Source organism: Orbicella faveolata, unplaced genomic scaffold, assembly GCF_042242905.1.
Source record: "Orbicella faveolata isolate gen_17 unplaced genomic scaffold, um_ofav_v1 contig_12, whole genome shotgun sequence".
Classification (NCBI taxonomy): domain Eukaryota; kingdom Metazoa; phylum Cnidaria; class Anthozoa; order Scleractinia; family Merulinidae; genus Orbicella; species Orbicella faveolata.
In genome coordinates, this window is record NW_028301539.1 from 31,019,853 (window position 1) to 31,046,421 (window position 26,569).

At 35.2% G+C, this 26,569-nt stretch overlaps 2 protein-coding genes and 1 pseudogene across 2 annotated transcripts in view; 2 read left to right on the plus strand and 1 right to left on the minus strand.

Moving 5' to 3' along the window:
• LOC110040311 (uncharacterized) overlaps window positions 1-26,569 on the minus strand; it is a 74,459-nt gene that overhangs the window by 12,190 nt on the left and 35,700 nt on the right. The window contains exons 131-213 of the mRNA XM_089277534.1: window positions 25,942-25,965; window positions 25,602-25,634; window positions 25,430-25,453; window positions 25,227-25,250; window positions 25,113-25,142; window positions 25,009-25,032; window positions 24,898-24,915; window positions 24,717-24,740; window positions 24,382-24,405; window positions 24,273-24,296; window positions 24,065-24,088; window positions 23,943-23,966; window positions 23,842-23,865; window positions 23,728-23,751; window positions 23,618-23,641; window positions 23,515-23,538; window positions 23,404-23,427; window positions 23,167-23,319; window positions 23,039-23,059; window positions 22,888-22,914; window positions 21,122-21,145; window positions 21,012-21,035; window positions 20,909-20,932; window positions 20,792-20,815; window positions 20,559-20,597; window positions 20,136-20,159; window positions 19,935-19,958; window positions 19,820-19,846; window positions 19,001-19,030; window positions 18,855-18,878; window positions 18,745-18,768; window positions 18,618-18,644; window positions 17,811-17,831; window positions 17,287-17,310; window positions 17,167-17,187; window positions 17,036-17,059; window positions 16,399-16,422; window positions 15,328-15,351; window positions 15,214-15,237; window positions 14,984-15,016; window positions 14,775-14,798; window positions 14,581-14,604; window positions 14,477-14,500; window positions 14,369-14,392; window positions 14,241-14,264; window positions 14,125-14,154; window positions 14,019-14,042; window positions 13,838-13,867; window positions 13,516-13,539; window positions 13,406-13,429; window positions 13,290-13,313; window positions 13,170-13,193; window positions 13,060-13,083; window positions 12,954-12,974; window positions 12,618-12,641; window positions 12,509-12,532; window positions 12,302-12,325; window positions 12,188-12,211; window positions 12,058-12,096; window positions 11,930-11,950; window positions 11,776-11,802; window positions 11,039-11,062; window positions 10,929-10,952; window positions 10,717-10,740; window positions 10,611-10,634; window positions 10,482-10,520; window positions 10,353-10,373; window positions 10,213-10,239; window positions 9,717-9,740; window positions 9,605-9,628; window positions 4,273-4,296; window positions 4,166-4,189; window positions 3,903-3,926; window positions 3,691-3,714; window positions 3,587-3,610; window positions 3,482-3,508; window positions 1,000-1,023; window positions 890-913; window positions 787-810; window positions 680-703; window positions 441-593; window positions 313-333; window positions 158-184 (exon numbers count right to left, since the gene is read on the minus strand). Coding sequence (XP_089133660.1) covers window positions 158-184; window positions 313-333; window positions 441-593; window positions 680-703; window positions 787-810; window positions 890-913; window positions 1,000-1,023; window positions 3,482-3,508; window positions 3,587-3,610; window positions 3,691-3,714; window positions 3,903-3,926; window positions 4,166-4,189; window positions 4,273-4,296; window positions 9,605-9,628; window positions 9,717-9,740; window positions 10,213-10,239; window positions 10,353-10,373; window positions 10,482-10,520; window positions 10,611-10,634; window positions 10,717-10,740; window positions 10,929-10,952; window positions 11,039-11,062; window positions 11,776-11,802; window positions 11,930-11,950; window positions 12,058-12,096; window positions 12,188-12,211; window positions 12,302-12,325; window positions 12,509-12,532; window positions 12,618-12,641; window positions 12,954-12,974; window positions 13,060-13,083; window positions 13,170-13,193; window positions 13,290-13,313; window positions 13,406-13,429; window positions 13,516-13,539; window positions 13,838-13,867; window positions 14,019-14,042; window positions 14,125-14,154; window positions 14,241-14,264; window positions 14,369-14,392; window positions 14,477-14,500; window positions 14,581-14,604; window positions 14,775-14,798; window positions 14,984-15,016; window positions 15,214-15,237; window positions 15,328-15,351; window positions 16,399-16,422; window positions 17,036-17,059; window positions 17,167-17,187; window positions 17,287-17,310; window positions 17,811-17,831; window positions 18,618-18,644; window positions 18,745-18,768; window positions 18,855-18,878; window positions 19,001-19,030; window positions 19,820-19,846; window positions 19,935-19,958; window positions 20,136-20,159; window positions 20,559-20,597; window positions 20,792-20,815; window positions 20,909-20,932; window positions 21,012-21,035; window positions 21,122-21,145; window positions 22,888-22,914; window positions 23,039-23,059; window positions 23,167-23,319; window positions 23,404-23,427; window positions 23,515-23,538; window positions 23,618-23,641; window positions 23,728-23,751; window positions 23,842-23,865; window positions 23,943-23,966; window positions 24,065-24,088; window positions 24,273-24,296; window positions 24,382-24,405; window positions 24,717-24,740; window positions 24,898-24,915; window positions 25,009-25,032; window positions 25,113-25,142; window positions 25,227-25,250; window positions 25,430-25,453; window positions 25,602-25,634; window positions 25,942-25,965 — 2,331 coding nt within the window. The remainder of the gene's footprint in view (window positions 1-157; window positions 185-312; window positions 334-440; window positions 594-679; window positions 704-786; window positions 811-889; window positions 914-999; window positions 1,024-3,481; window positions 3,509-3,586; window positions 3,611-3,690; window positions 3,715-3,902; window positions 3,927-4,165; window positions 4,190-4,272; window positions 4,297-9,604; window positions 9,629-9,716; window positions 9,741-10,212; window positions 10,240-10,352; window positions 10,374-10,481; window positions 10,521-10,610; window positions 10,635-10,716; window positions 10,741-10,928; window positions 10,953-11,038; window positions 11,063-11,775; window positions 11,803-11,929; window positions 11,951-12,057; window positions 12,097-12,187; window positions 12,212-12,301; window positions 12,326-12,508; window positions 12,533-12,617; window positions 12,642-12,953; window positions 12,975-13,059; window positions 13,084-13,169; window positions 13,194-13,289; window positions 13,314-13,405; window positions 13,430-13,515; window positions 13,540-13,837; window positions 13,868-14,018; window positions 14,043-14,124; window positions 14,155-14,240; window positions 14,265-14,368; window positions 14,393-14,476; window positions 14,501-14,580; window positions 14,605-14,774; window positions 14,799-14,983; window positions 15,017-15,213; window positions 15,238-15,327; window positions 15,352-16,398; window positions 16,423-17,035; window positions 17,060-17,166; window positions 17,188-17,286; window positions 17,311-17,810; window positions 17,832-18,617; window positions 18,645-18,744; window positions 18,769-18,854; window positions 18,879-19,000; window positions 19,031-19,819; window positions 19,847-19,934; window positions 19,959-20,135; window positions 20,160-20,558; window positions 20,598-20,791; window positions 20,816-20,908; window positions 20,933-21,011; window positions 21,036-21,121; window positions 21,146-22,887; window positions 22,915-23,038; window positions 23,060-23,166; window positions 23,320-23,403; window positions 23,428-23,514; window positions 23,539-23,617; window positions 23,642-23,727; window positions 23,752-23,841; window positions 23,866-23,942; window positions 23,967-24,064; window positions 24,089-24,272; window positions 24,297-24,381; window positions 24,406-24,716; window positions 24,741-24,897; window positions 24,916-25,008; window positions 25,033-25,112; window positions 25,143-25,226; window positions 25,251-25,429; window positions 25,454-25,601; window positions 25,635-25,941; window positions 25,966-26,569) is intronic.
• LOC149117529 (uncharacterized) lies at window positions 6,782-7,777 on the plus strand. Its single transcript, XM_089283616.1, has one exon. It carries the CDS (start codon window positions 6,782-6,784, stop codon window positions 7,775-7,777), a length of 996 nt encoding a protein of 331 aa, XP_089139742.1.
• On the plus strand, window positions 7,903-8,957 carry LOC149117530 (uncharacterized; annotated as a pseudogene).

The window sequence follows — 26,569 nt, forward strand, 5'->3', positions numbered from 1 at the left end:
ACTATAAAAATGTTTTCAACAATTACTCAAGCTCTAAATGAACGGGTATAGATATAAAGTGAAATATTAATACTAATTATAAATAATAAAATGATAACCAATTTAGTCACAAACGATAATACTTAACACTTTCCAGTCATATTCGAGATAAACATACCTTTATCTGTAGTTGTCATCTCCGATGCTGGAAAATAATGTTTTGAAATACGACTTAAAAACAGTTCTTAAGAGATGAAATCAGAATGAAATACAATGATACCTTACAACAAGAAATAGTGTATTATAAATGTATATTAGAAGGGTAATTATTACCTGTAAAACTTGTCTCTGGTTCTAGCGACGGAAAGAAACAAAGGATACAGTAAAACTGATACTGTTATTAAATTTGATTGAAATACAAAATTCTCGGAAATATTAGATGATACTTTTAAAACACTTACGATCTGTGGTTGTTTTAACGCCTGTGACTCGTGCTGCAACTGAAGATGCAAGAAAAAAAACTTCAAGATAATAGCAATAAAACACAGTACAGAAGAAAGCAATTCTAAGTGATGTCGATGCTAACTTACCATCTGTAGTAGGTATCTCTGGAGCTAAAAGCGAAAAACCACGAAACATGCATGAATTAGATAAAAAAAAAAATGAACAGTAGTAATAGTAATACTGATGCCAAACTTACCATCTGTAGTAGTCATGTCCGGTGCTGGAAATTAAAAAAAAACGAAAGATGAATTAGATCGGAAAACAGGTTAAACAAATTCCTAATAATATGGGTTTCAAACGTACCATCTGCAGTAGTTATCTGTGGTGCTGAAAATGGAAAATTACAAAGGATAAGATAGATTGAAAACAAAAGTGTAAGACTAAGTAAAATCGATGCCAAACTTACCGTCTGTAGTGGTTATTTCTGGTGCTAAAAAACGAAAAATATAAGGGATAAGATAGATTGAAGACAAAAGAAAACAAAACAATTTTAAGTAATATCAGTGGGAAACCTACCATCTGTAGTGGTTATCTCTGGTGCTGAAAATAAAAAAGCAAAAAAGAAAACTTAGACTGATTGTAGAAGCTTAAAGCAAGTGAAACTCTAAGGAATATCCATCCGAAACGTCTATTTTTTCTAAAAGGTCTACTATTTGTAGTAGGTATCTCTGGCGCTACAAATAAACAAGCCCTTTTAATGAGTAACACAAAAAATGCCCGTGTTTAATATATCAAACTATAACCTGGCTTCGAGGCTTTCTGCCCAAACTCGCAAAGTTTGTAAGTTTCCTTTCTCCGTTAATTTCCACAAGAGACTTAATGCAAAGAAACCATTACCAAATATAAAAGTTTGGCGGAAAGCGTCGGTGCCATTTTTGAATTTTGATATATCGAGCGTGAACTATAAAAATGTTTTCAACAATTACTCAAGCTTTAAATGAATGGGATATAGATATATAGTGAAAAATTAATGCTAATTGTAAATAACAAAATGTTAATCAATTTAGTCACAAATGATCATACCAGGAACCATAATCGGGGACGGAGACCGTAGGCGCGCGCCATTTCAAGTATTGGGGTTGTCCCCATGATATGGGACAATAATTCTATTTTTAGAACAAATTGCGCCATCGCCTGCGGCACACGCGAGTACATGCTGCGAGGATTTCTGCGGATGTCGCGAGGGGGAAATGGCGTCCGAAATTCCCGTAATTTGCCATGTTTTTGGCCCACAACTCAACGCGTTTACGTCTGTTGGAATTTTGCTTAATTAAGTATTTTCGTCGTAAGCTGCTCCAGTTTGAGTGAAGTAAGACCGTGTCGAATTTAGGTATGTTCCGCTTTAAGCTTACATATATCGCTGACCAAGTTGTGTTCCGACGGATGCTTCTTTTACATGAGCTGTACATTACTCCACTTTAAATTTCACATATGTTGAAGATTAACAGCTTTTCCATTACACAGCAAAAGACTAGCTGGATATATTTAGATATAGCTGAGCTTCAGGACTTCATGGCTTCCTAGCTCCTCTTACTACACGCTTGCGAGGAACTTGCCAGTCTATCGCGACCAAAAAGTAAAACAAAATAATTGCTAGTTTGAGTTTCGCCTGAATTGTAAGCAACGTTTGATGTTTCATCAAGGCCCAATAACTTTACGTCCGTAGATACTGCTCAGTTTTATTTGTGTAAAAATCCAGTAAATTCTCTGTTATCGATGAATGAGAGCGCCCGCCGATGCGTGTTTTGTACAGTCAGTAAACACGACAAATTGGACTTCCGCCGCACTTTCGTGTGAAAGCATACATCGAACTCGAAAAATAACTCTATAGTTTTTAAATATGTTTAAGATTGATAAATGTTTGAGAACATATTAAAAGCTAACCTGGAAATATGTGAATAAAGCAGAAATAATCAGCAAAGTTACACTGATGACGCTTTCTTTAATCAACTTCGAATAACGATTTCGATTTTGTTGATCGAGTTATCAAAACTCCTTGTCTATTTTCATTTTCGCACTGTAAAACTTCACTATGGCTTATGTTGAAGAAACACACATGATGTTAGTAGCCTTTTTTGCGTTCGTGAAATTTGTTAGTAGTAGTAGTAGTAGTAGTAGTAGTAGTAGTAGTAGTAGTAGTAGTAGTAATGGTAGTAGAAGTCTTTATTAAGAAATCAGTCACAACATACCTGTGGCTTTACAATCAATAACAAACTAAGCTAAACTAGAAAAAACCTATCAGATGTTGTTGCAGCATCTCAGCACAAAAGATAACGAAAGAAATCTTTGTCAACTGAGATTTGTTGACAATTGAAAACACTGACTCGGACTTGAAAGTGCACGAGCTGCACTATGCAAATGAGCTAATTGTACGCGTCAGACTTTCCTTTCAAAGCCTTTTACAAACTCACCAAACAAGCAGAAACAATAAGAAACCATCAAAACAGGTGTTGCTTATTATTAACCATTGTCTGAGAAACTCACAAATTAACTCGACACCAGAGTATAGAGTTTTCTTGCTATATTCTTAAGTCAGATCTAGAACAAACGCAAAAACATACGGGTAAGCTTACAACAAGCGCGAGCAGATCTTATTATTCATTCCCAGCGCGAGATTGAAGTCTTGTTTTCGACCCTAAAAACCCACCTTTTCCGTTAGCTCAGAGCATAAAACTACATCAAGAGAAAATGGCTACATATAAGCGCCCTGGTTCGTATTCCCTGCCTTATTCCCTGCCATCGCGGTGAAAAATACGCAAGAGAATCTCGCAACCCTCACCATTTGATCACGCAACGTGACAGCATCCACGCGAGAGCCCCCGACATGTGCGTGGATCCGCGCGGAAATATGACGTCAGGATGGCGCGATTTGTTCTAAAAATAGAAAAATTGTCCCATATCATAGGTGCGCGCAGATCCCAAGACTTACGGTCTCCGTCCCCGATTATGGCTCCTGATCATACTTAACAATTTCCACTTATATTCGAGATAAACATACCTTTATCTGTAGTTCTCATCTGCGATGCTGGAAAATAACGTTATGAAATATGACTTGCAGTTAAACAGTCGTTAAGAGATGAAATCGGAATGATGCTAAACTTACCATCTGTAGTAGTCATTCCCGGTGCTAGAAAAAAAAACACGAAAGATGAATTAGATTGGAAAAAAGGTTAAACCGATTCTTAATAATATCGATGTCAAACGTACCATCTGCAGTAGTTATCTCTGGTGCTGAAAATGGAAAATACGAAGGGTAAGATAGATTGAAAACAAAAGTGTAAGACTAAGTAAAATCGACGCCAAACTTAGCGTCTGTGGTTTTTATCTCTGGTGTTATAAAACGAAAAATATAAGAGATAAGATAGATTGAAGACAAAAGAAAACAAAACAATTTTAAGTAATATCAGTGGCAAACGTACCATCTGTGGTGGTTATCTCTGATGCTGAAAATAACAAAGCAGGAGAGAGAAATTAGACTGATTATAGAAGTTAAAGCAATTGAAACTCTAGGGAATATCTATGGGAAAGGGTTATTTCTTGTAAAAAGTCTACTGTCTGTAGTACGTATCTTTGCGCTGCAAATAAACAAGCCCTTTTAATAAAAGAAAAACAACTTCAAGATAATAGCAATAAAATACAGTACAGAAGAAAGCAATTCTAAGTGACGGCGATGCTAACTTACCATCTGTAGTAGGCATCTCTGGTGCTAAAAGCGAAAAAACACGAAACATGAATTAGATAAAAAAAAAAAATGAACAGTAGTAACAGTAATTCTGATGCCAAACTTACCATCTGTAGTAGTCATGTCAGGTGCTGGAAATAAAAAAAAAACGAAAGATGAATTAGATTGGAAAAAAAGGTTAAACCGATTCTTAATAATAGTCCGGTCTCTTAGGTCGGAAAATTACGAAAATCGTGACAAGACGCGTAAAAGGACCAAATTTGGCACAAATATAGTTTACGGTATAACTAATCATTTTAGAGGGGGTACCACAAAAAAATACCCCAGGGGAGATGGGGAGGGGATTTTTTTGTAAACGAGTCTCAGTTGTGGTGTGTCAAAAGCCGCGTGCCATTATGAGCTATGAAATTATTCATTCTGTTGATTACAGTGTGGTTTAAGTGTTGATATTGGTAAAATAAAGACAAAAAATGAAAATTTAATAAAGCTGTGCTCAAATGTAAAAATTTAATGCCTTTTTGTAGTAAAAAAAGACGAAAAAAGACGTCATATATGCGTAGTCATTACAAAGCTTAATTCGATGTGAATTTCACCTCATTTATGACATTAATGTTTTAGCGAGAAGACATTCACTAAATTCCTTTCATTTAAATTATTTGTAACGTAATGAAAAATATGTACGGCTCTTCTTTAAACAATAAATTGTAATAAAAAGCCAGCGGTGTTTCCATACAACATGCACTTTACCTCCCGGTGACCGGGTTGACAGCGGAGTGGTTGAGAGTGAAGTTCCTCCTTGTTTTACACGGAATTCCACTATATGTAAACTGTAAGTATACATATCTTATTAGATGTTTTGGTGTGCAGTATCGCTGTATATTTTTACGAGTTGTGCCGTATTTTGACGAGCCCGTAGGGCGAGTCAATATACAAACAACGAGTAAAAATATACAGCGATACTACACACCAAAACATCTAATACGAGATTTATTATCCAACTGCTGTAGTAAATAAGTTTATCAATGAAAGAGGGAGAGTGTGACAGTTTTGCGTGCGCGGGCCGACCTGTGCGGCAATCAGGTTTTCTACTGTACAAATATGGCAAACAGGTTTTCTACTGTGCGATATCACTGTTTATTATATGGCTGTGTCTCACAAAGACTGGGAACTACCGAATTCACGAATTTGATTGGCTGAAATCGATATTGACCGCGGTCTAGATTTTCCCATCTAGACCGGCATCTAGCTAGACCGGTTTCATTTTGCGTTGAAAAAGTAGCAAACTAAAATACAAAAATGTACACCATTTCTTTTATTTTCTTCTCACGGAAGTGCCAAAAAGCTTGATGACAAAAAAAAAGTAAAGAGGACGAGCAAATTTCGGCAGGTTTAAGTTAAGCTCATCGCCGTTCGCAAGCAAACTGTCAGCAAACCAGTTACATTAAACGAATTAAAGTTTTCCTCTTTGCCATATAATAAACATCTTATTAACCGAGCTAAGTCGGTCTGTATGGGAGAATCTTGACCTCGGCCGTGTGTACAGACCTCACTGTGTTCGGTCTGTACTCACGACCTCGGTCAAGATTCTCCCATACAGACCTGCAGCTCGGTTAATAAGAGCTAAATATTTGCACCGTTATTTGGACGGTATTCGCTGCAGTTGGATAATAACACCTGATATTGTATACTTCATCCTTCAATGACGTAAAATTCATTTCGCTATGATGTGAAAGAAGCTCAATTTGTTTTTTAGAAACGTAGAGTTCGGTGATTTTTATTTTTATCCTTGTATGTGAGCCGGTGTTCAATAAACGTTACTCTGAATAAAAGTCATAACTTGGGATAAATGAAAAACTGTGAGAAGTCACCAGATGTTATAAAAAATGGTTCAAGAACCAAATATTTTAAGGTAATTACCCTGAAATAAAACTGTCAATAGATTTTTGTCCAAACTTTGTCCACAGAATATTTATCATATGAGAACTTTAATTATAAAATAAAAGGGGGGGGGGCATGCTCGTTAAGGAGCAGTGAGGCATTGAAAATGTCCCATTTTAGCATTATTCAATGCTTTTGGCAAGAACGCATTCCAAGTTATTGTAAACTCTGAGAGCCCAGATTCATGAAAATACGCCTCAAACTACAGTCAATACTTGTGTCGGACTCACATAAACTTTTTAAGTTTGATTTTGACAGACAGCTGAATCCCTGTTAAAATATTGCAACCAAATTGCTTGCCACGGCTATCAAACTGCAAATAGAAAAGACTACAGTGCAGCTGCTATTTTCCTTATTTCTTCAATTTCCAGCAACGGAAATCAGATCAGTCTTTCCTCACGCAAAGCTAATGGTTAGTTGATTAAAACGACTGGAAAAAAAATTGGGGTGCCCGCCGTGCTCGTTAGTGAGCTATAGCCATTTTTCAACTGACAGAACTCAATATCAAGGCAAAATCCGCCATGTTTTCAATGTGCGCGTGCACGAGCGCGCGCTAGTGATACCATAAATTATGCGCAGTAAGGATGCCCAATGTAAATGTGGGGAATCACCTTAAGTAGGTTATGATTTGATTTAAACGAAAAGTTATGGAGTGGCAAAATTTCATTTGGAAGATGGATGGTGGCCGGATCAGAAACCGCTCGAGTGTTGCAAGAGTTCGAAAGTCAGTTAAAAGGTGAAACAAATGTTCATGAAAAGAACAAACACCACGAACAAGGACTTTCTACACAGAAAACCTTTCAAAGTCGTGTCAAGAATCTTTTAAGTACAATTTCAGAAATGGGAAACTCTTTTAAGGATGATTGCCCTGAATTTCTTGCCCTTGACACGCACAATTGCGCAGATGCTTCTGTCGTGGATACTGTGCATAAACTCCAGGAAATTGGATTACGCCAGTACAAGAAATTCGTAAAACACGTCATCGATGAAAGGACTGTGTCGATTCACGATACGATTTCAAAGAATGCCTTGCCATTGTTCAAGCGCCAGCAGCCAAAGCAAATCTCCAAAGCGTCCTTAAAGTTGACAGCGGTAAAAAGTGACCGTTACCTCTACAGTCGTTTATATATTGCCAGCCAACACCGCGACAGAGATCTTGAAGAGTTCTTCAAGCGTGAAAATCAGCCGTATCCACCTTCTTTGTCAGAGTTTGGCAATCTCCGATTCGGGAAAAAGTCTGATTTGATTGCGTGCGTCAACAAAGAAAAACCACCTCCTCCACCACCAGCATCTTACGATGTCAAAGTTTTTGATGGAGCAGGTATTGTACATACGCTTCCAGTTTCATCCGTCGCAACGCTTTCTAAATATGCAGATTCAAAGCTCTTACCTTCCCTGGAAAACCACTCGAAGAGTACCAAACGAGTTCACATTGTTTTGGATGAATACCGAGTGGAGAGTCTGAAAGAGGCTGCCCGTGAGACGAGAGGGAAAGGCCTGAGACCAAAGGTGGCTGCGCATGTCAAGTTACCTCAGAACTGGCAGGCGTTTCTCCAAGATTCCTATAACAAGAAAGAACTGTTTGACTTGTTAACCAAGCAAGTTGAAACAGCTTCCTTTCCAGCTGACAAAGTTGTCTACATAACTTCGGGTAAGATGTTAACCAATTTTTGAGTAGGTCTTTTATATAGACACCGTTCAAACTTTTTATGTCAATCAAGTCTTGAAGAACGCTAACACTGACTGTATCATCTTAAATTTTAGGTGAAAACGTCATCTCAAGTTGCCCCAGGAACCAAATGTGTAGCTGTAACCGTGAAGAAGTAGACACGCGGATTCCCGTTCACATTAAAAATGCTTTAAATAGGGGGGGGGGGGGGGGGGAGAAGTGTCTTAGTTCGCACAGTTGTTATTGTTATTCTAATTGCGCAGTTCCACACGTTGTCTTCAACTCGGCCTGGATTGAGCTTTTGGGTCGCTTGGGATGGGAAAGAATTTCCAGGGGCTTTCCGTTAACACCATTTGTGAGTATTTGGGCGAGCAGAAATGCCGTGCGCCTCCATTTTTTCACGCGTTCATTGGTTCTGACACTACGTCAGCATTCCTGGGGAAAGCAAAGAAATTTGCGTGGGAGGCCTAGAAAGCGTACCCTGAAGCCACAGAAGCTTTCCTTTTCGTGAATGATAGCCCCTTTCTTCCACTTGAGATCAACACTCCTGTGTTTGATGTCCTGTAGCGCTTTGTGGTGATTCTTTTTGACAGGACCAGCCTTGCTACTGATGTGAACACTGCTCGACGAGAACTCTTCACGAAAAAGAATCGGGCGCTAGAAAACATTCCCCCAACAGAGGTAAGAACCTATCATACACAAATTTCAGTTGTTTTTCGTTTTTGCTAAATTTCAATATGATAGGTTAACACCTGTTAGGACAACGCGAAAAGAATTAACCGGTTTAGCGAAAAGACGAGAAACATTTCAACTAACCCAACCTTTTCTGGTATTGAATCCACTTATCAACTTCTTTTAGCTAACCAAAGCCTACCATAAAGCTATGCTGGACTTGAACCTCTAGTTCTTCTACTTGGGCTATATCAGAGCTTAATTTATATAGTACATACAAATAAGCGGTGCGTGTTTGTTTATACTTGTGTTAAGTCCATTTATATACAATTCCCGTTGTTAGGATGCCCTGTTGAATCATTCTAACAGAGCTCTTTACCAAGCATGCATCTGGACGTCCCTTAATGAGCAACCCATCCCCGTCTGATTTTGGATGGAAAATGGAGAACGATAGATGGAGACCCCGCTGGACTGTTCTTCCAGAAGCCTGTAAAGCGTGCAGTGAACTGCTAAAGTGAGGATGCAAGAAAGGCTGAAAAGTAGTCGTTGCAAATGTGTCAAGGCCAACCTACCATACACTGAGCTCTGTAGTTGCTCTGGAGGCTGCCAGAACATAAATCCTTAGAAATGGAGCAACAAATAACGACAATTTACGATATCTAGCGGAAGATGTTAAAAATTAAATGTATAAAACACTCCTTGATGTAAGCGTGCTCAAAGCATTATAAGAATGTCACGTGATTAAGGCAAATGACTTGTTTTGGACACAAACACAATACTGAGTCTGAGTAATGTAGTTTAGTCATTTTACAACGGCATTCGTTAAAACTGGTACGTAATAAACACATTAAATGCTACAGCCTCGCTTTTATGCCACCGTTTGAGTATTGCGTAATTTCTATGGGCGTCATGCTCCCCCCCCCCCCGAAAGCCGTATTACGTAGCACCCCTTCTAAATTCGTTTTTTATGTCAAAAGGAACATCTGTGCCTAATTTGCCCGATTTGTCACGATTTTCGACCTAACAGACCGGACTATAATATCGATGTCAAACGTACTATCTGTAGTAGTTATCTCTGGTGCTGAAAACGGAAAATTACAAAGGATCAGATAGATTGAAAACAAAAGTGTAAGACTAAGTAAAATCAATGCCAAACTTACCGTCTGTGGTGGTTATCTCTGGTGCTAAAAAACGAAACAAATATAAGAGATAAGATAGATTGAAGACAAAAGAACACAAAACAATTTTAAGTAACATTAGTGGCAAACTTACCATCTGTAGTGGTTATCTCTGGTGCTGAAAATAAAAAGGCAGGAAAGAAAAATTAGACTGATTATAGAAGCTTAAAGCAGTTGAAGCTGTAAGGAGTGTCTATGCGAAAGGTTTATCTTTTGTAAAAGGTCTGCTATCTGTAGTAGGTATCTCTGGCGCTGAAAATAAACAAGTCCTTTTAATAAATGATAGCGAAAATACCCGTGTTTGATATATAAAATTATAACCTGGCTCCGACGCTTTCTGCTCAGAATTGCAACGTTTGTAAGTTTTTTTTCTCCGGTAAATTCCACAAAAGACTTTATACAAAAAAAAAACCATTAACAAATAAAAACGTTTGGCGGAAAGCCTCGGTGCCAGTTACCCAAGCTTTAACTGAATAAGATATAGATATAAAGTGAAACATTAATGATAATTATAAATAAGAGAATGTTAATCAATTTAGTCACAAATGATAATGCTTAACAATTTCCAGTTATATGTTAAATAAACATACCTTTATCTGTAGTTGTCATCTCCGACGCTGGAAAATAACGTTTTGAAAACAGTTGTTAAGAGATGAAATCAGAATGAAATACAATCATACGTTACAACAAGAAATAATATAATATAAATGTATATTAAAAGCCTTACTACCTGTAGTACTTGTCTCTGGTTCTAGCAACGGAAAGAAAAAACAGGATACAATAAAACTGATACTGTTATTAAATTTGATTGAAATACAAAATTCTCGGAAAAGTTAAATGATACTTTTCAAACACTTACGATCTGTGGTTGTTTTAACGCCTGTGACTCGTGCTGCAACTGAGGATGCAAGAAAGACAACTTCAAGATAATAGCAATAACACACAGTACAGAAGAAAGCAATTCTAAGAGATGTCGATGCTAACTTACCATCTGTAGTAGGTATCTCTAGTGCTAAAAGCGAAAAAACACGAAACATGAATTAGATAAAAAAAAAAATGAACAGTAGTAATAGTAATAGTGACGCCAAACTTACCATCTGTAGTAGTCATGTCCGGTGCTGGAAATAATAATAAAAAAAGAAACATGAATTAGATTGGAAAAGAAGGTTGAACCAATTTTTAATAATATCGATGTCAGACGTACCATCTGCAGTAGTTATCTCTGGTGCTTAAATTGGAAAATACGAAGGATAAGATAGATTGAAAACAAAAGCGTGACACTAAGTAAAATCGATGCCAAACTTACCGTCTGTGATGGTTATCTCTGGTGCTAAAAAACGAAAAGTATAAAGGATAAGATAGCTTGAAGACAAAAGAAAACAAAACAATTTTAAGTAATATTAGTGGCAAACCTACCGTCTGTAGTGGTTATCTCTGATGCTGAAAATAACAAAGCAGGAAAGAAAAATTAGACTGTTTATAGAAGCTTATAGCAATTGAAACTCTAAGAAATATCTAGGCGAAAGGTTTATTTCTTGTAAAAGGTCTACTATCTGTAGTACGTATCTCTGGCGCTGCAAATAAACAAGCCCTTTTAAAAAATGATAGCAAAACTGCCCGTGTCTAATATATGAAATTATAACCTGGCTCCGAGGCTTTCTGCCCAAAATTGCAAAGTTTGTAAGTTTCTTTTCTCCGGTAATTTCCACAAGAGACGTAATACAAAGAAACTATTATCAAATATAAAAGTTTGGGGGAAAGCCTCGGTGCCATTTTTGAATTTTGATATATCGAGCTTGAACTATAAATTTAAAATGCTTTCAACAAATTATAACCTGGCTCCGAGGCTTTCTGCCCAAAATTGCAAAGTTTGTAAGTTTCCTTTCTCCGGTAATTTCCACAAGAGACTTAATACAAAGAAACCATAACCAAATATAAAAGTTTGGGGGAAAGCCTCAGTGCCATTTTTGAATTTTGATATATCGAGCTTGAACTATAAATTTAAAACGTTTTCAACAATTACTCACTCTAAATGAATGGGATATAGATATAAAGTTAAAAATTGATGCTAATTATAAATAACAAAATGTTAATCAATTTAGTCAGAAATGGTCATACTTAACAATTTCCAGTTATATTCGAGATAAACATACCTTTGTGTGTAGTTGTCATCTCCGATGCTGGAAAATAATGTTATGAAATATGACTTGAAGTTAAACAGTTGTTAAGAGGTGAAATCAGAATGAAATACAATAATACCTTACAACAAAAATGGTATAATATTAATGCATATTAAGAGCTTATTACCTGTGGTACTTGTCTCTGCTTCTAGCAACAGATAGAAAAAAAGGATAAAGTAAAAGTGATACTATTATTAAATTTGCAATAAATACAAAATTCTCGAGAAATTTAAGTGATACTTATGAAACACTCACGATCTGTGGTTGTTTTAACGCTTTTAACTTGTGCTGCAACTGAAGATGCAAGAAAAACGACTTTAAGATAATAGCAATAACAACAGAGTACAGAAGAAAGCAATTCTAAGTGATGTCGACGCTAACTTACTATCTGTAGAAGGCATCTCTGGTGCTAGAAACGAAAAAACACATAACATGAAATAGATTAAAAAAAAAAAAAAAAAATGAAGAGTAGTAATAGTAATATTGATGCCAAACTTACCATCTGTAATAGTCATGCCCGGTGCTAGAAAAAAAAAACACGAAAGATGAATTAATTGGAAAAAAGGTTAAACCGATCCTTAATAATATCGATGTCAAACGTACCATCTGCAGTAGTTATCTCTGGTGCTAAAAATGGAAAATTACGAAGGATGAGATAGATTGAAAAGAAAAGTGTAAGACTGGGTAAAATCGATGCCAAACTTACCGTTTGTGGTGGTTATCTTAGGTGCTAATAGCAAAAATTATAAAGGATAAGATAGATTGAAAACAAAAGAAAACAAATCAATTTTACGTAATATCGGTGGGAAACCTACCATCTGTAGTGGTTATCCCCGGTGCTGAAAATGAAAAAATAGGAAAGAAAACTTAGAATGATTATAGAAGGTTAAAGCAATTGAAACTCTAAGTAATATCTATGCGAAACGTTCAGTCTGTAACAGTTACCTTTGTTCCGAAAGACGAAAAACACGAAGGATAGATAAAATTAATGACAACAAAAAGCTAAATCTAATTCTAAGTAACATCTTTGCAAAAGTTACTATCTGTGGTAGTTATCTCTGGTGCTGTAAATGAAAACAAATTCGGATGATAAGTTAAATTTAAAACAAATTAAAACCGATTCTAAGTAATATTGTTGCCAAACACACCACCTGTAGTAGTTCTCTCGGGTGCTGAAAACATAAAGGCGAGAAAGAGAAATTAGATTGAAACACAAAAGTTGAGTCCAATTCTAAGTAACATTTATCCCAAACTTACCATCTGTAGTAGGTATCCCTGATGCTGAAAGCGGAAAAACAGGAAACATGAATTAGATTAATAAACAATAGAACAAAACCAATTCTTTTTAATATCGATGTCAAACTTACCATGTGTAGTAGTCATGCCCGATCCTAGAAATAAAAAAAAGAACGAAATATAATTAAAATTAGATCGAAAAGGAAAAAAAAATTGAACCGGTTCTTTATAACATCGACGCCGAAACTTACCATCTGTAGCAGTTACCTCTGGTGCTGAAATTAGAAAGGCAAGAAATGTAAATAACATTGAACAGGAAACGTTTAAACCAAATCTAAGCCGTAGTGTCTATGCAAACTGTACTTACCATCTGAGGTAGTTATCTCTGGTGCTGAAAAACCAAAAATACGAAAGATAAGATAGTTTGAAAAATAAAGAAAACAAAACAGTTCTAAGTTATATCGATGTAAAGCTTACCATCTGTAGCCGTTATCTCTGGTTCTAAAATTAAAAAAGGCAGGAAAGAAAGGTTACACTGATTAAGCTTAAACAAATTGAAATTCTAGGTAATATCTATGCCAAAATTGTACTGTGTGGCAGTTATCTTTGTTTCAGAAGGAAGAAAGGATAAATTCAATTAAAAAGAAAAATTAACTCCAATAACATGTCCAGGTAACATGTATGCGAAACGTACTATGTGTGTTCGTTATCTCTGATACTGAAAATGAAAAAAGAAAAATCGAAAAATAACTTAAACTAAAACAAAACCAATCCTAAGCAACATTGTTGCAAAACTTACCATCTGTAGTAGTTATCTCTGGTGCTGAAACTGGATAGGCAAGAAATATAGATAAGATTGAACAAAAGAAGTGTATACCAATTCTAAGCCGTAGTATCTATGTCAAACTTTAATACGTCTTAAGTAGTCATCTCAGTTGAAAGTGGAAAAACAAGGTAAATAAAATTTCTCACAAACTTACCATCTGTCGAAACTGTCTCTGGTGCTGAAAATGGAAAAGTATCAAGGATAACTTAGATTTTAAAAAAAAAACATGTGAAACTAAGTAATATCGAAGCCAAACTTACCACTTGTAGTAGTACTAGTTATCTCTGATGCTAGAAATATAATGACAGGAAAGATAAGTTAGATGGAATCACAAATTTTGTTGCAATTCTAATAATTAGCATCTTGACAAACATACCATCTGTAGTAGTTATCTCAGGTGCTGGAAGTGGAGAAACAAGAAGATATATAGATTAGAATGTCTGATTGACATATATTTATTACTAAAAGCTGAAACCAAATCTAAGCCATTTATGCCAAACGTACCATCTGTAGGAGTTATCTCTGGTGCTGGTAAATCAAAAAACGCGAAAAATATGTCAGATTAAAACAAACGTCTAATCTAATTCAAAGTAACATCTACGCCAAGCTTACCATCTGTAGTAGTTATCTCTGGTGCTGAAAATGGAAAAGTAAGAGAAATAAGTTAAATAGAAAACAAAAGTGTGTAAATAAGTAATATCGGTCTCAAAACTCACCATCTGATGTAGTCATCTTTGGTGCTGAAAATAAAAAAGGCAAGATACATAGTTTAACCCGATTGAAATTCTAAGTAACATCTATGCAAAATGTGCTATCTGTTGCAGTTATCTCTGGTCCGGGAAATGTAAAACGAGAAAGACTAAAACCAAAAGTCTAATCCAGTTGTGAGTAACATCTATGCGAAGCTTACCATCTGTACTAGTTGTTTCTGATACTGGAAATGGAAAAAAATCGAAAGATAAGTTGAATTGAAAACAAGACCAGTCCTAAGCAATATCGATGCCTAACTGATCATCTTTATTAGTTATCTCTGTTGTTAGAAATAGAATGACAGGAAAAAAAGTTAGATGGAAACAGAAGTTCAAAACCAACTTAAAGCAATATCGATGCCAAACTTACCTTCTGTAGTAGTCACCTCTGGTTCTGACGGTTCTGAAATTGGAAAATCACAAAGTTAATTAGATTGAAACCAAAATCCCAATCACATTCTAAGCAACATATAAAGCAAACTTGCCATCTGTGGTAGTTATTTCTGGAACTTCAAATGAAAAAAAAAGAACTCGAAAACCCAATAACATTAAAACACAAAAAGCTTTAACGGATTTTTTAGACACTGATTTCAAACTTACCAGCTGTAGTAGTTATCTGTGGTGCTGGAAATAGAAAGGCACGTTTAAACAGATGAAAAAATTGTGAGATATTAAGAAATATTAAACGTCAAGTAGCATTTAAGTGTGACGTACCTCTTGTGGTAGTTACCTCCGGTGCTGGAAATTAAAAGGCATGGAGGCATAAAGGAAATATAGCACAAGTAGCAATGAAAAAAGTAAAACTATAAAATCCATTAGCCCATGCTTTAAAACATTTCCAACCACTGAGTAGAGAGTTGAAACTAGTACGACATGCAGCGGAGTATATTTGACGAAGTGTTTAAAAATGTGGTGAGACACTGTCTCATTGATTGATATATCTTATCGACCGAAATTAAAACTAAGGAGAAAACGGTGAAATAAAATCGTAAAACCTATGCTAATTATGATCAGATATCCAAACACAGCCACGATTTGAATTGCTTTGTTTAAACGTGATGAATTAAGAACGTATGAAACTTTATTTGCGTATCAAATCTTCTAGGACTTCGAGTCTTAATTAGTCAGTCACGTCCAATACACCCACTTTGACTCAATTCGTCAATCGACACACCGGAAGTTGAATTAATCTACTCAATTCGGGTGTATTGGACAATCCTCTAATTGGTGTTACTTAATGATAAAACCAATTAAATACAGTTTAGTGAAAGTTTAAAGTAGTGTGGTATTAATCGTAAAGTTACTGTGAGTAATGTAGTATTATAAAAATGAATTCTAAGTAATGTTTGTATTATAATACAAAAAGTTTAAATATTACAATACTTAAAATTAAAAAATTCTAAAATATATTCATGTTAGAATTTAAAATGCTAAGTTAAGCTAAACAAGAGTTTGTAAGAATCCTATCACATGTACAAAAATCACTACAACACAGATAAGAGTTTGTATGGTGATCTCCTTCAATCAAATTCGTCAGGTCTTGTTTCCTTAATCGACATTTGAAATTGAATGAGTTTGAGATAGATACTCTTTATTGAAATAGATTGATAATCTTTATTTAAACACGGTTAAAAATTCGTCAGCTAAAACTACTAATAACTAATAGTAAAAAAATAATTAAATAAAAAAGCTGCTTTCCACGAATGCAGTGCCTTATACATCTCTTTTGAGATGAATGAGCTTCAAAATGGTTATCCAAGTACAAGTAATAGCTGTGAAACTTACCACTTGTAGAGGTTATTTCCGTTTCTAGAAAAAGAAAGAAACAAAACGTATAGAAGGGGTAATCGTGGTATGGGATATAGAAACCTCGATCTCAAGAATTTCAAATGAAGTCTAGCACACAAAACTTACGATCTGTACTAAGTAAGTAAGTAAGTAAGTAAGTAAGTAACAACTTTATTTACAGAGGGTAACCCACGACAGTAAAAAACTGACGAACCAGTGGCCCTCTATCCTAAGTTAAAAATTAAAAACTATTTACACTTGTAAGATAATAAAAATTACAAAATAGAATACAGCTAAAAATTTAAAGATATGATAAAAATGAAAAACTTTAAAAATCTAAATCTAGGTATGCACAACTAAAAAACTAAGCTTTACTTGTGCTGCAATTGAATAAAGAACGAAAGATAACAAAAAAGTGATAACGAGACTGAATTAGATTTAATCAGAAAATTGCAATTATTGCTCATTACAATCTTATGAAATGCAAAACCTTAGACAATTTCAACTAAAACTAAAAACCTTTTGAAAGTTGTAAGAGAAAACACGAAATGTATCAGTAAATAGTGCCGCGGTACAACTGGATTGATATACAAAAACTAGAATAATCTTGAGAGGCCTTCTTGACTCGACTTACCATCTGTACTAGGTATCTCTGGACCTGCAAATGAAAAGGTATGAAAGATAAATAAAAGTTCATTGTAGTAATATTAAAATGAATTGCCAAAACTACATCATTAAAAAGTTATAACTAAGAAGCAAACTTACCATCTGTAGTAATTTCTAACACTGTAGATGAAAAAGTGTGAAATGCATGTGAAACAGCAATAGAATTACGATAAGACACAATATAGTGAAGAAATTTTCGGTTACATTTTTGTTACTTACTCTCGGTAGTAGAAATTTCTGGTGCTGAAAGTGAAAAGAAATATGACAAAATTATTGGTAATGAAGCTATTTCCAGTAATATCTTTGTTTCAGTTGTAAACGAAAAGGACTTTAAGATCAATCACATCTAACAGCGACCAGAAATTCCGGAACTTTAGAAACGAGGGCAAATGGAACGAAATATCCTTGAATCCGAAAATTGTTACGTGTCCGAATGACAACCATTCAACTGAACATTCCAGAAATACCGGGATTAAAATCAAATAGAACAGTGAGAAATTTTTGGTCAAAAAAAAATTTGGGTATAACTCGCTAGGTTTTCCTTATTTCCCTTCAATTGTAGAAAATGCTGTTACATTCCTCACTGGAAATTTCCTGAAATAGAAACCAGAATTTCTGGTTGATTGATAAGCGCTATAGGCATCTCTACTACTGCTTATAAAAAAGTAGCATCAGTTAAAATGATAGTTAATAACAATAATGACCATATCAATTTCAAAAAGTATTACTTCTGGCCTTATTACCTTCAGTAGTCATATCTGGTTCTGGAAATAAAAAAAATGGACAAACGATTAAAATATAAAGAGATAAATTATACACAATTGTCATTACAATATCAGAGCACATGCAGTTATCCCTATGCTATTTTCACGCGTTATTCGACAGAATAACTCAAGGGTGGAACGTACTCCCTAAAGAAACAGCGGAAGATAATGATTTTAATATTTTTAGAGGTAAACTGAGAAGGCTTTTTATTATAAGTTAAAATCGTTTGGCTTTGAAATGTGTTTTTAATTGTATCTTATGACATTTTTATCAAAGATTACAGATATTAATATTTTTAATTAGGGAACGTCCTCGAAGGTCATAACCTCTGCGTTTCCTTTTAATGAATTTTGATTAATTGATTAATTGATTGAATGACTGACAGACTGGTTGATTGATTGATTGATTGATTGATTGATTGATTGACCAATGCACTGTTCACATTGTTTCTATTGTCCACTGGCTGAGATGTTCGGATTCTCAAAAGTGGATCTCTTGTTATTTGGCCTTTCTCGTGAGTTTATCAAACGCAAAAAACGTTCTGGCGCGTTCACCGGGGATTTATAAAAGAGTCAAAACTGTTTCAGTTTGTTTTGTATCTCAATCTGTTGAATAAACATTTATTTGTAGAGGTATTCGTGTTTTCCTTGCATAAGCTGTATGTTTAATGTAGGTGTACGTGAGCTCTCGGAACAAATCATTTAAGGTAAAGATAATAATAATAATGTAACAAGACAGAAATCTTAAAGCTATGACGATTTAAGTGATTTATTTGTTAAACCTACCATCTGTAGAAGGTATCTCTGGTGCTGCTATTGAAAGAACAAAAACAAAACACAAAACATAAGGTTGAAATTGGATTATCAAGTTAAAAAATGAAACTATTTTCAACGAATAGCCGGTCAGACTTACCATCTGTAGTTGTCATTTCTGGACCTAGGAATGGAAATCCGAAGAAATATAACATTAGGATTGTGGCGATACAAACACAACCACTTAACTAAAATCCACGTTAAACTTACCACCTGTTGTAGCCTTCTCTGATGCTGCAAATGACAAGACACGAAAGATAGATTGAATTGGAACACAAGGGTTGTGATACGATAAGAATGAAAAAGAATCATTGAAACACGCGACTTCAATAAGGTAGTAGTTAAGTTTAACTTACACTCTGTGGTAATTGTCTCTTGTGCCGGAACTGAAATGGCAGAAGAGATCGTGTTAAGGATTAAAGTACACTGTCACAATTTTCGGGACTTTCCGGCTAAGTTTTCATTGAAGCAAAATTTTTCTTGGCTTTGTAAAATTTTGCAACGAAAGTTCGCGCTACCTTGCGAATTCGCTTGAGGTCTTGAAAATTCGGTCCAAGTTTTGGAAACTTCGTCCCAAATACGATTTCCTAACACTCTGTAGTGGTAATCTCTGGTGTCACAATTAAAATGGTACAATAGCTTAAGAGTAATCATTACTTTATTGTGATTGGTTGAGAGAAGGCCAATTTATCGTTAATTTTTAATTTGTACCGCAGTGCAAAAAAACGCGCACATGTTCGCAATTTTCTCAGCCATATAATAAATGAGTAATCTTCTGAAAGGTCGAGTAATTAAGGATTTACACTACTCGTGATATTCGAAAATTCCTTCAAATAAGCAAACAAGCGTTAAAATTGACTTGAAAGAAACCTAACCATTTAAAAACGTATATTTTAGACTTTCTATCTGTACAAACTACCTCTGGAGCTAGGAAATAAGCGTCTCAAGAAAGATAACTGATAGGATATAGTGAGGAGAGTTTTTATAAAATCAGAAAGAAAAACAAAGAAAATATTTTTCTCATATCAATAGTAGGACGTATTGTCTGTAGTCGTTATCTCTTGTTCTGGAAATGTAATGAAAATACATGAAATGGTGTAAAGATATATCGATGTGTCACTAGATAAATTTGATTGAAAAACAGAAACTGCGAGTGATAATTTTGTCAAACTTACCGGCATTTGTAGTAGGTATTTCTGGTGCTGCAAATGAAACAGCAGAAAAGTTAACGTATAAGAATATAAAACCTACCATGACGAACTTCAACAACAACTATCACTATAGACTTACCATCTGTAGTAGTCATCTCTGGCGCTGAAAATGAAATACATGAAAGAGAAGGTAAAGACAACGGTAATGGAATTTTTTATGAAATACAAAAAATTGAACAATTGCTAGTAATACTTAGGCTTATCATCTGAGCTGAAACTAGACTGAAATGGTAGAGGAAAAAGCTAATATAAATGCAGGTTATATTGATGTCAAACGTACCATCTGAAGTAGTTATCTTTGGTGCTGGGAGAAACAAAATATGCAAATCAAAAGTAAGATCAATAAAGGCTAATTAGGATTGCAAAAAATTTAAATGCTGTTTATGTTAACCCTCAGTAGCACAACGAATTGTAGGAAAACCCTTTCTCCCCGTATTTTTCACAGTTCTGAAAAAGTGGTTCTGTTCATCGATGCTGAAACTTTCAGTAGCTGTTAATTATCCCTTGAATTCCATCGTGTTACAACTGTTTCTCCGATTCAATTGACATTGGCATAGCAACCGCTCTTTTGACCTGTGGGCTCGGCCATGTCTCTTTGATACAGTTTTTCGGGCTTTTGTATTGTAAAACTGATACTGTTATTAAAATTGATTGAAATACAAAATTCTCGAAAAAAATTAAATAATAAATTTAAAATACTCACGATCTGTGGTAGTTTTAACGCCTGTAACTCGTGCTGCAACTGAAGATGCAAGAAAAACAACTTCAAGATAATACCAATAAAACACAGTACAGAAGAGAGCAATTCTAAGTGATGTCGATGCTAACTTACCATATGTAGTAGGTATCTCTGGTACTAAAAGCGAAAAAACACGAAACACGAAGAAGAAAAAAAAAAATGAACAGTAGTAATAGTAATACTGATGCCAAACTTACCATCTGTATTAGTCATGTCCGGTGCTGAAAATAAAAAAACAAACAAAAAGAAAGTTGAATAAGATTGAAAAAAAAAAAGGTTAAACCGATTCTTAATAGTATCGATGTTAAACGTACCATCTGTAGTAGTTATCTCTGGTGCTGAAAATGGAAAATTACAAACGATAAGATACACAGAAAACAAAAGGGTAAGACTAAGTAAAATCGATGCCAAACTTACCGTCTGTGGTGGTTATCTCTTGTGCTAAAAAGCGAAAAATATGAGAGATAAGATAGATTGAACACAAAAGAAAACAAAACAGTTTTAAGTAATACCGATGGCAAACCTACCATCTGTAGTGGTTATCTGTGCTGCTGAAAATAAAAAGGCAGAAAAGAAAAATTAGACTGACTATAGAAGCTTAGAGCAATTGAAACTCTAAGGAATATCTATCCGAAACGTATGTTTTTTCTAAAAGGTCTTCTCTCTGTAATAGGTATCTCTGGCGCTGAAAATAAACAAGGGATGTAATAAGTGATAGCGAAAATGCCCGTGTTTAATAAATCAAATTATAACCTGGCTCCAAGGCTTTCTGCCCAAATTACAAAGTTTGTAAGTTTCCTTTCTCCGTTAATTTCCACAAGAGACTTAATACAAACAAACCATTACCAAATATAAAAGTTTGGTGGAAAGCCTCGGTGCCATTTTTGAATTTTGATATATCGAGCGTGAACTATAAAAATGTTTTTAGCAATTAGTTTAAGTTTATGGCATCCATAAACTGATGTTGATGAGACCTGAGAGACAATATCTCAAAGTCAGGCACACACATTCTGCATTGTAACACTTTATTTCAGAGACATGTGACACTATGAACCTCGTGTCATGCTCATAAGTAAATCCCAGTAACATAGGTAACATGCCACCAATTCCTGATCTCAAAGTCCATCAGGAATTCCCAGTTGAAAACAATCACCCCTTTTGGATATCACAACAAACCTTTCATTTCCTAAGTAAAGCCACTGTTATCTACATCTGTAAAAGACAGTGTATCAATGGTTCCAGTCATGTCTCTCACATGTCCACCTCATGCCCCTCTCCTCTAGTCAAGCACACGCTCCTCGTTGTATTCAGTCTTCTCGTTTGTGCCGATCCTTCGCCACTGATTTTTCTTTTACCCTCCCACCCTCCCATGACTGGGACCCTTGCTCTACACATCTGAACCCCTGATACTACGCTTTAGGACCATCTTCAAGCGAATAAACAAAATCATTTAGATCTATAGAAATGTTCACCATGAATAAGGCTAATAATCTGTCTTCCCCCCCCCCCCCCAAAAAAAAAATGGGGGCAAGCTTTGACACAACAATTCAGAATGTCGTGTATAGTTACTGAACATTACTATTCCGCTACGTTTAGAAAAACATTTATCCATATATACTTATGATATCATTTGCTTAGTATATAATAATAATAATAATAATAATTATACCATTAATGGCTATAGGCTAGGGTTATCTGTCTCCTAGCAAGCCTTAGACCTTATCATTCAGGGTGCAATGAACAGAGACTGTATTTTGGTGACTTTCTGTTGTTTGTTATTAAAGGACGGTGGCAGGGCAGTGCACCCATTAGCTGCACTTTACCCCACAGTAAGGCTCTAGCCCACTGGAGACAGGTCCGGAGAAATTACCTATTCCAAGGTGGTTACCCCCGGTACCACCTGATCTGTACTCCCCTCAGGAGGGGCTCCCTCTCCTGGTTCTCTCAGTCCTCCGGGACTGTGGGATATGGGCCTCACCCCTGGAGGCAGGTCTGGAACTTTTATTCCAGGGTGGCTACCCCCGGTACCACCCGATCTGGGCCCCTACTCCCCAGTCGTCCTTCCCTGCCACCCAAATTTTACCCACAGCCAGTGTGTTATTTCCTAAAAGTAGTATCGTTAGTGGAAGCTCAGACCAAGCCTCGAAAGAGGATCATTAACTCAAGCTTTAAATGAATGGGATATAGATATAAAGTGAAAAAGTGATGCTAATTACAAATAACAAAACGTTAGTCAACTTAGTCGCAAATGATAATACTTAACAATTTCCAGCGATATTCGGGATAAACATACCTTTATCTCTAGTTGTCATTTCCGATGCTGGAAAATAATGTTATGAAATGTGACTTGAAATCAGTTGTTAAGAGATGAAATCAGAATGAAATACAGTGATACCTTACAACAAGAAATAACATAATATAAATGTATATTAAACGGCTATTACCTGTAGTACTTGTCTCTGGTTCTAGCGAAGGAAAGAAAAAAGGGATATTGTAAAACTGATACTGTTATTAAATTTGATTGAAATACAAAATTCTCGAGAAAATTAAATGATACTTTTACAACACTTACGATCTGTGGTTGTTTTAACGCCTGTGACTCGTGCTTCAGCTGAAGATGCAAGAAATACAACTTCAAGATAATAGCAATAAAACACAGTACAGAAGAAAGCAATTCTAAGAGGTGTCGATGCTAACTTACCATCTGTAGTAGGTATCTCCGGTGCTAAAAGCGAAAAAACACGAAAAATGAATTAGATAAAAAAAAAAAAATGAACAGTAGTAATAATAATACTGATGCCAAACTTACCATCTGTAGTAGTCATGTCTGGTGCTGGAAATAGAAAAAAAAAAAGCGAAAGATGAATTAGATTAGAAAAAAGGTTAAAGCGATTCTTAATAATATCGATGTCAAACGTACCATCTGCAGTAGTTATCTGTGGTGCTGAAAATGGAAAATTACAAAGGATAAGATAGAGTAAAAACAAAAGTGTAAGACTAAGTAAAATCGATGCGAAACTTACCGTCTGTGGTGGTTATCTCTGGTGCTAAAAAACGAAAAATATAAGAGATAAGATAGATTGAAGACAAAAGAAAACAAAACAATTTTTAGTAATATCGATGGAAAACCTACCATCCGTAGTGGTTATCTCTGGTGCTGAAAATAAAAAATCAGGAAAGAAAAATGAGACTCAGTATAGAAGCTTAAAGCAATTGAAACTCTAAGTAATATCTTTGGAACACTTACTATCTGTGGTAGTTATATCAGGTGCTGAAAGCAGAAAAACAGGAAACATTGAAAAACAACAGAAGAAAAGCAATTCTAAGTAATATAGATGCCAAAATTACCGTGTGTAGTAATCATGTCCGGTCCTAGAAATAAAAAAAAGAAAAAACGAACAATAATTTAAATTTTATTGGAATGGAAAAAAATTAAACCGAGTCTTTATAACATCGATGTCGAACCTTACCTTCTGTTGTAGTTACCTCTGGTGCTGAAATTAGAAAGGCAAGAAATGTAAATATCATTGAACAGGAAACGTTTAAACCAAATCTAAGCCGTAGTGTCTCTGCGAACCTATACTTACCATCTGCAGTAGTTATCTCTGGTGCTGAAAATGGAAAATTACGAAGGACAACATAGGTTAAATTCAAAAGTAACATCGATGCCAAACTTACCATCTGTAGTAGTTATCTCTGGTGCTGAAAAACCAAAAATACGAAAGATAAGATAGTTTGAAAACTAAAGAAACAAAAAAATTCCAAGTTTTATCGATGCCAAGCTTACCAACTGTAGCAGCTATCTCTGGTTCTAAAATTAAAAAGGCAGGAAAGAAAGGTTACATTGATTATAGAAACAAATTGAAATTCTAGATAATATCTGTGCCAAAATTGCACTCTGTGGCAGTTATCTTTGTTCCAGAAGGGAAAAAGGATAAATCAAATTAAAAACAAAAGTTAAGTCCAATCCAGGTAACACGTATGCAAAACGTACCATCTGTGGTAGTTATCTCTGATACTGAAAATCAAAAAAAAAAAAAAAAAAAAAAAAAAAAAAAAAAATCGAGAAATAACTTAAACTAAAACAAAACCAATCCTAAGCAATATTCTTGCAAAACTTACCATCTGTAGTAGTTATCTCTGGTGCTGAAATTGGATAGGCAAGAAATATAAATATGATTGAACAAAAAAAGTGTATACCAATTCAAAGCGGTAGTATCGTTGCCAAACTTTAATACGTCTTAAGTCCTTAGCTCCGTTGGAAGTGGAAAAACAAGGAAAATAAAACTTCTGACAAACTTACCATCTCTAGTAGTTGTTTCTTGTAATGAAAATAGAAAAGCACCAAGGATAAGTTAGATTACAAAAAAAAAAAAGAATGTGTAAAACTAAGTAATATCGAAGTCAAACTTACCATCTGTCGAAACTATCTCTGGTGCTGAAAATGAAAAAGTATGAAGGATAAGTTAGATTTTAAAAAAAACACGTAAAACTAAGTAATATCGAAGCCAAACTTACCACTTGTAGTAGTACTAGTTATCTCTGGCGCTAGAAATATAATGATAGGAAAGATAAGTTCGATGGAATCACAAATGTTTAATCCAATTCTAATTTAGATTTTGACAAACTTACCATCTGTAGAAGTTATCTCAGGGGCTTGAAGTGGAAAAACAAGAGAATATATCGATTAGATCAATTAAAAACAAAAGTCTAATCGAAATCAAAGTAACATCTACGCCAAGCTTACCATCTGTATTAGTTATGTAAGTGTAAAACACGAAAGACTTAAACCAAAAGTCTAATCCAATTCTGAGTAACATCTATGCGAAACTTACCATCCGTGCTAGTTGTTTCTGATACTGGAAATGGAAAAAGTTCGAAAGATAAGTTAAATTGAAAACAAGACCAATCCTAAGCAATATTGAAGCCTAACTGATCATCTGTATTAGTTATCCCTTTTGTTAGAAATATCTATCCAACTTAAAGCAATATCGATGCCAAACTTACCTTCTTTAGTAGTTACCTCTGGTTCTGACGATTCTGAAATTGGAAAATCCCGAAAGTTAATCAGATTGAAACCAAAATCCCAATCACATTCTAAGCAACATATAAAACAAACTTGGCATATGTGGTAGTTATCTCTGGTACTTCAAATGAAACAACTCGAAAAACCAATAACAATAAAACACAAAAAGCTTTAACGGATTTTCTTTAAACACTGATTTCAAACTTAGCAACTGTAGTAGTTATCCCTGGTGCTGGAAATAGAAAGGCACGTTTAAACAGATGAAAAATTGCGAAATATTAAGAAATATTAAACTTCAAGTAGCATTTAAGTGTGACGTACCTTCCGTGGTAGTTACCTCCGGTGCTGGAAATTAAAAGGCATGCAAGATAAAGGAAATATAGCACAAGTAGCAATGGAAAAAGTAAAAAAATATAACATTTATTAGACCTTGCTTTAAAACATTTCCAAACACCGAGAAAGGAGTTGAAACTAATACGACAGGGAGCGGAATATATTTGACGAACCTTGGAGTGTTTGAAAATGTGATGTAACACTGTCTCGATTGAATATCGACCGTCATTAAAACTAAGGAGTAAACGGTGAAATGAAATCGTAAAACCTATGCTAATTAGGATGCGATATCCAAACACGGCCACGGTTATGATTAAGAACGTAAGTAATTTTATTCACGTATCAAATCTTCTAGGACGTCGAATCTTAATTGGTCAGTCATGTCCAATACTCCCAATATGAGTCGTTTCGTCTAAGGTAGTTGACAAATCGACACCCCGAAAGACGAATTAATCTACTCAATTTGGGTGGACAAACCTCTAATTGGTGTCACTAGTTAACAATTAGACCCGTAGCCTGCAAGGGCTATGGGACAATAGCCCACGAGGAGAAGCCAAATGGGCTATAGACCCGTGGCCCTCGAGTGCGAAGGGTCTAATTGTCTTAGTATCACCCA

Bases quoted from the DNA above. Each gene is read 5' to 3' on its own strand.
- LOC149117529 (XM_089283616.1), top strand. From the start codon at position 6,782: ATGGTGGCCGGATCAGAAACCGCTCGAGTGTTGCAAGAGTTCGAAAGT.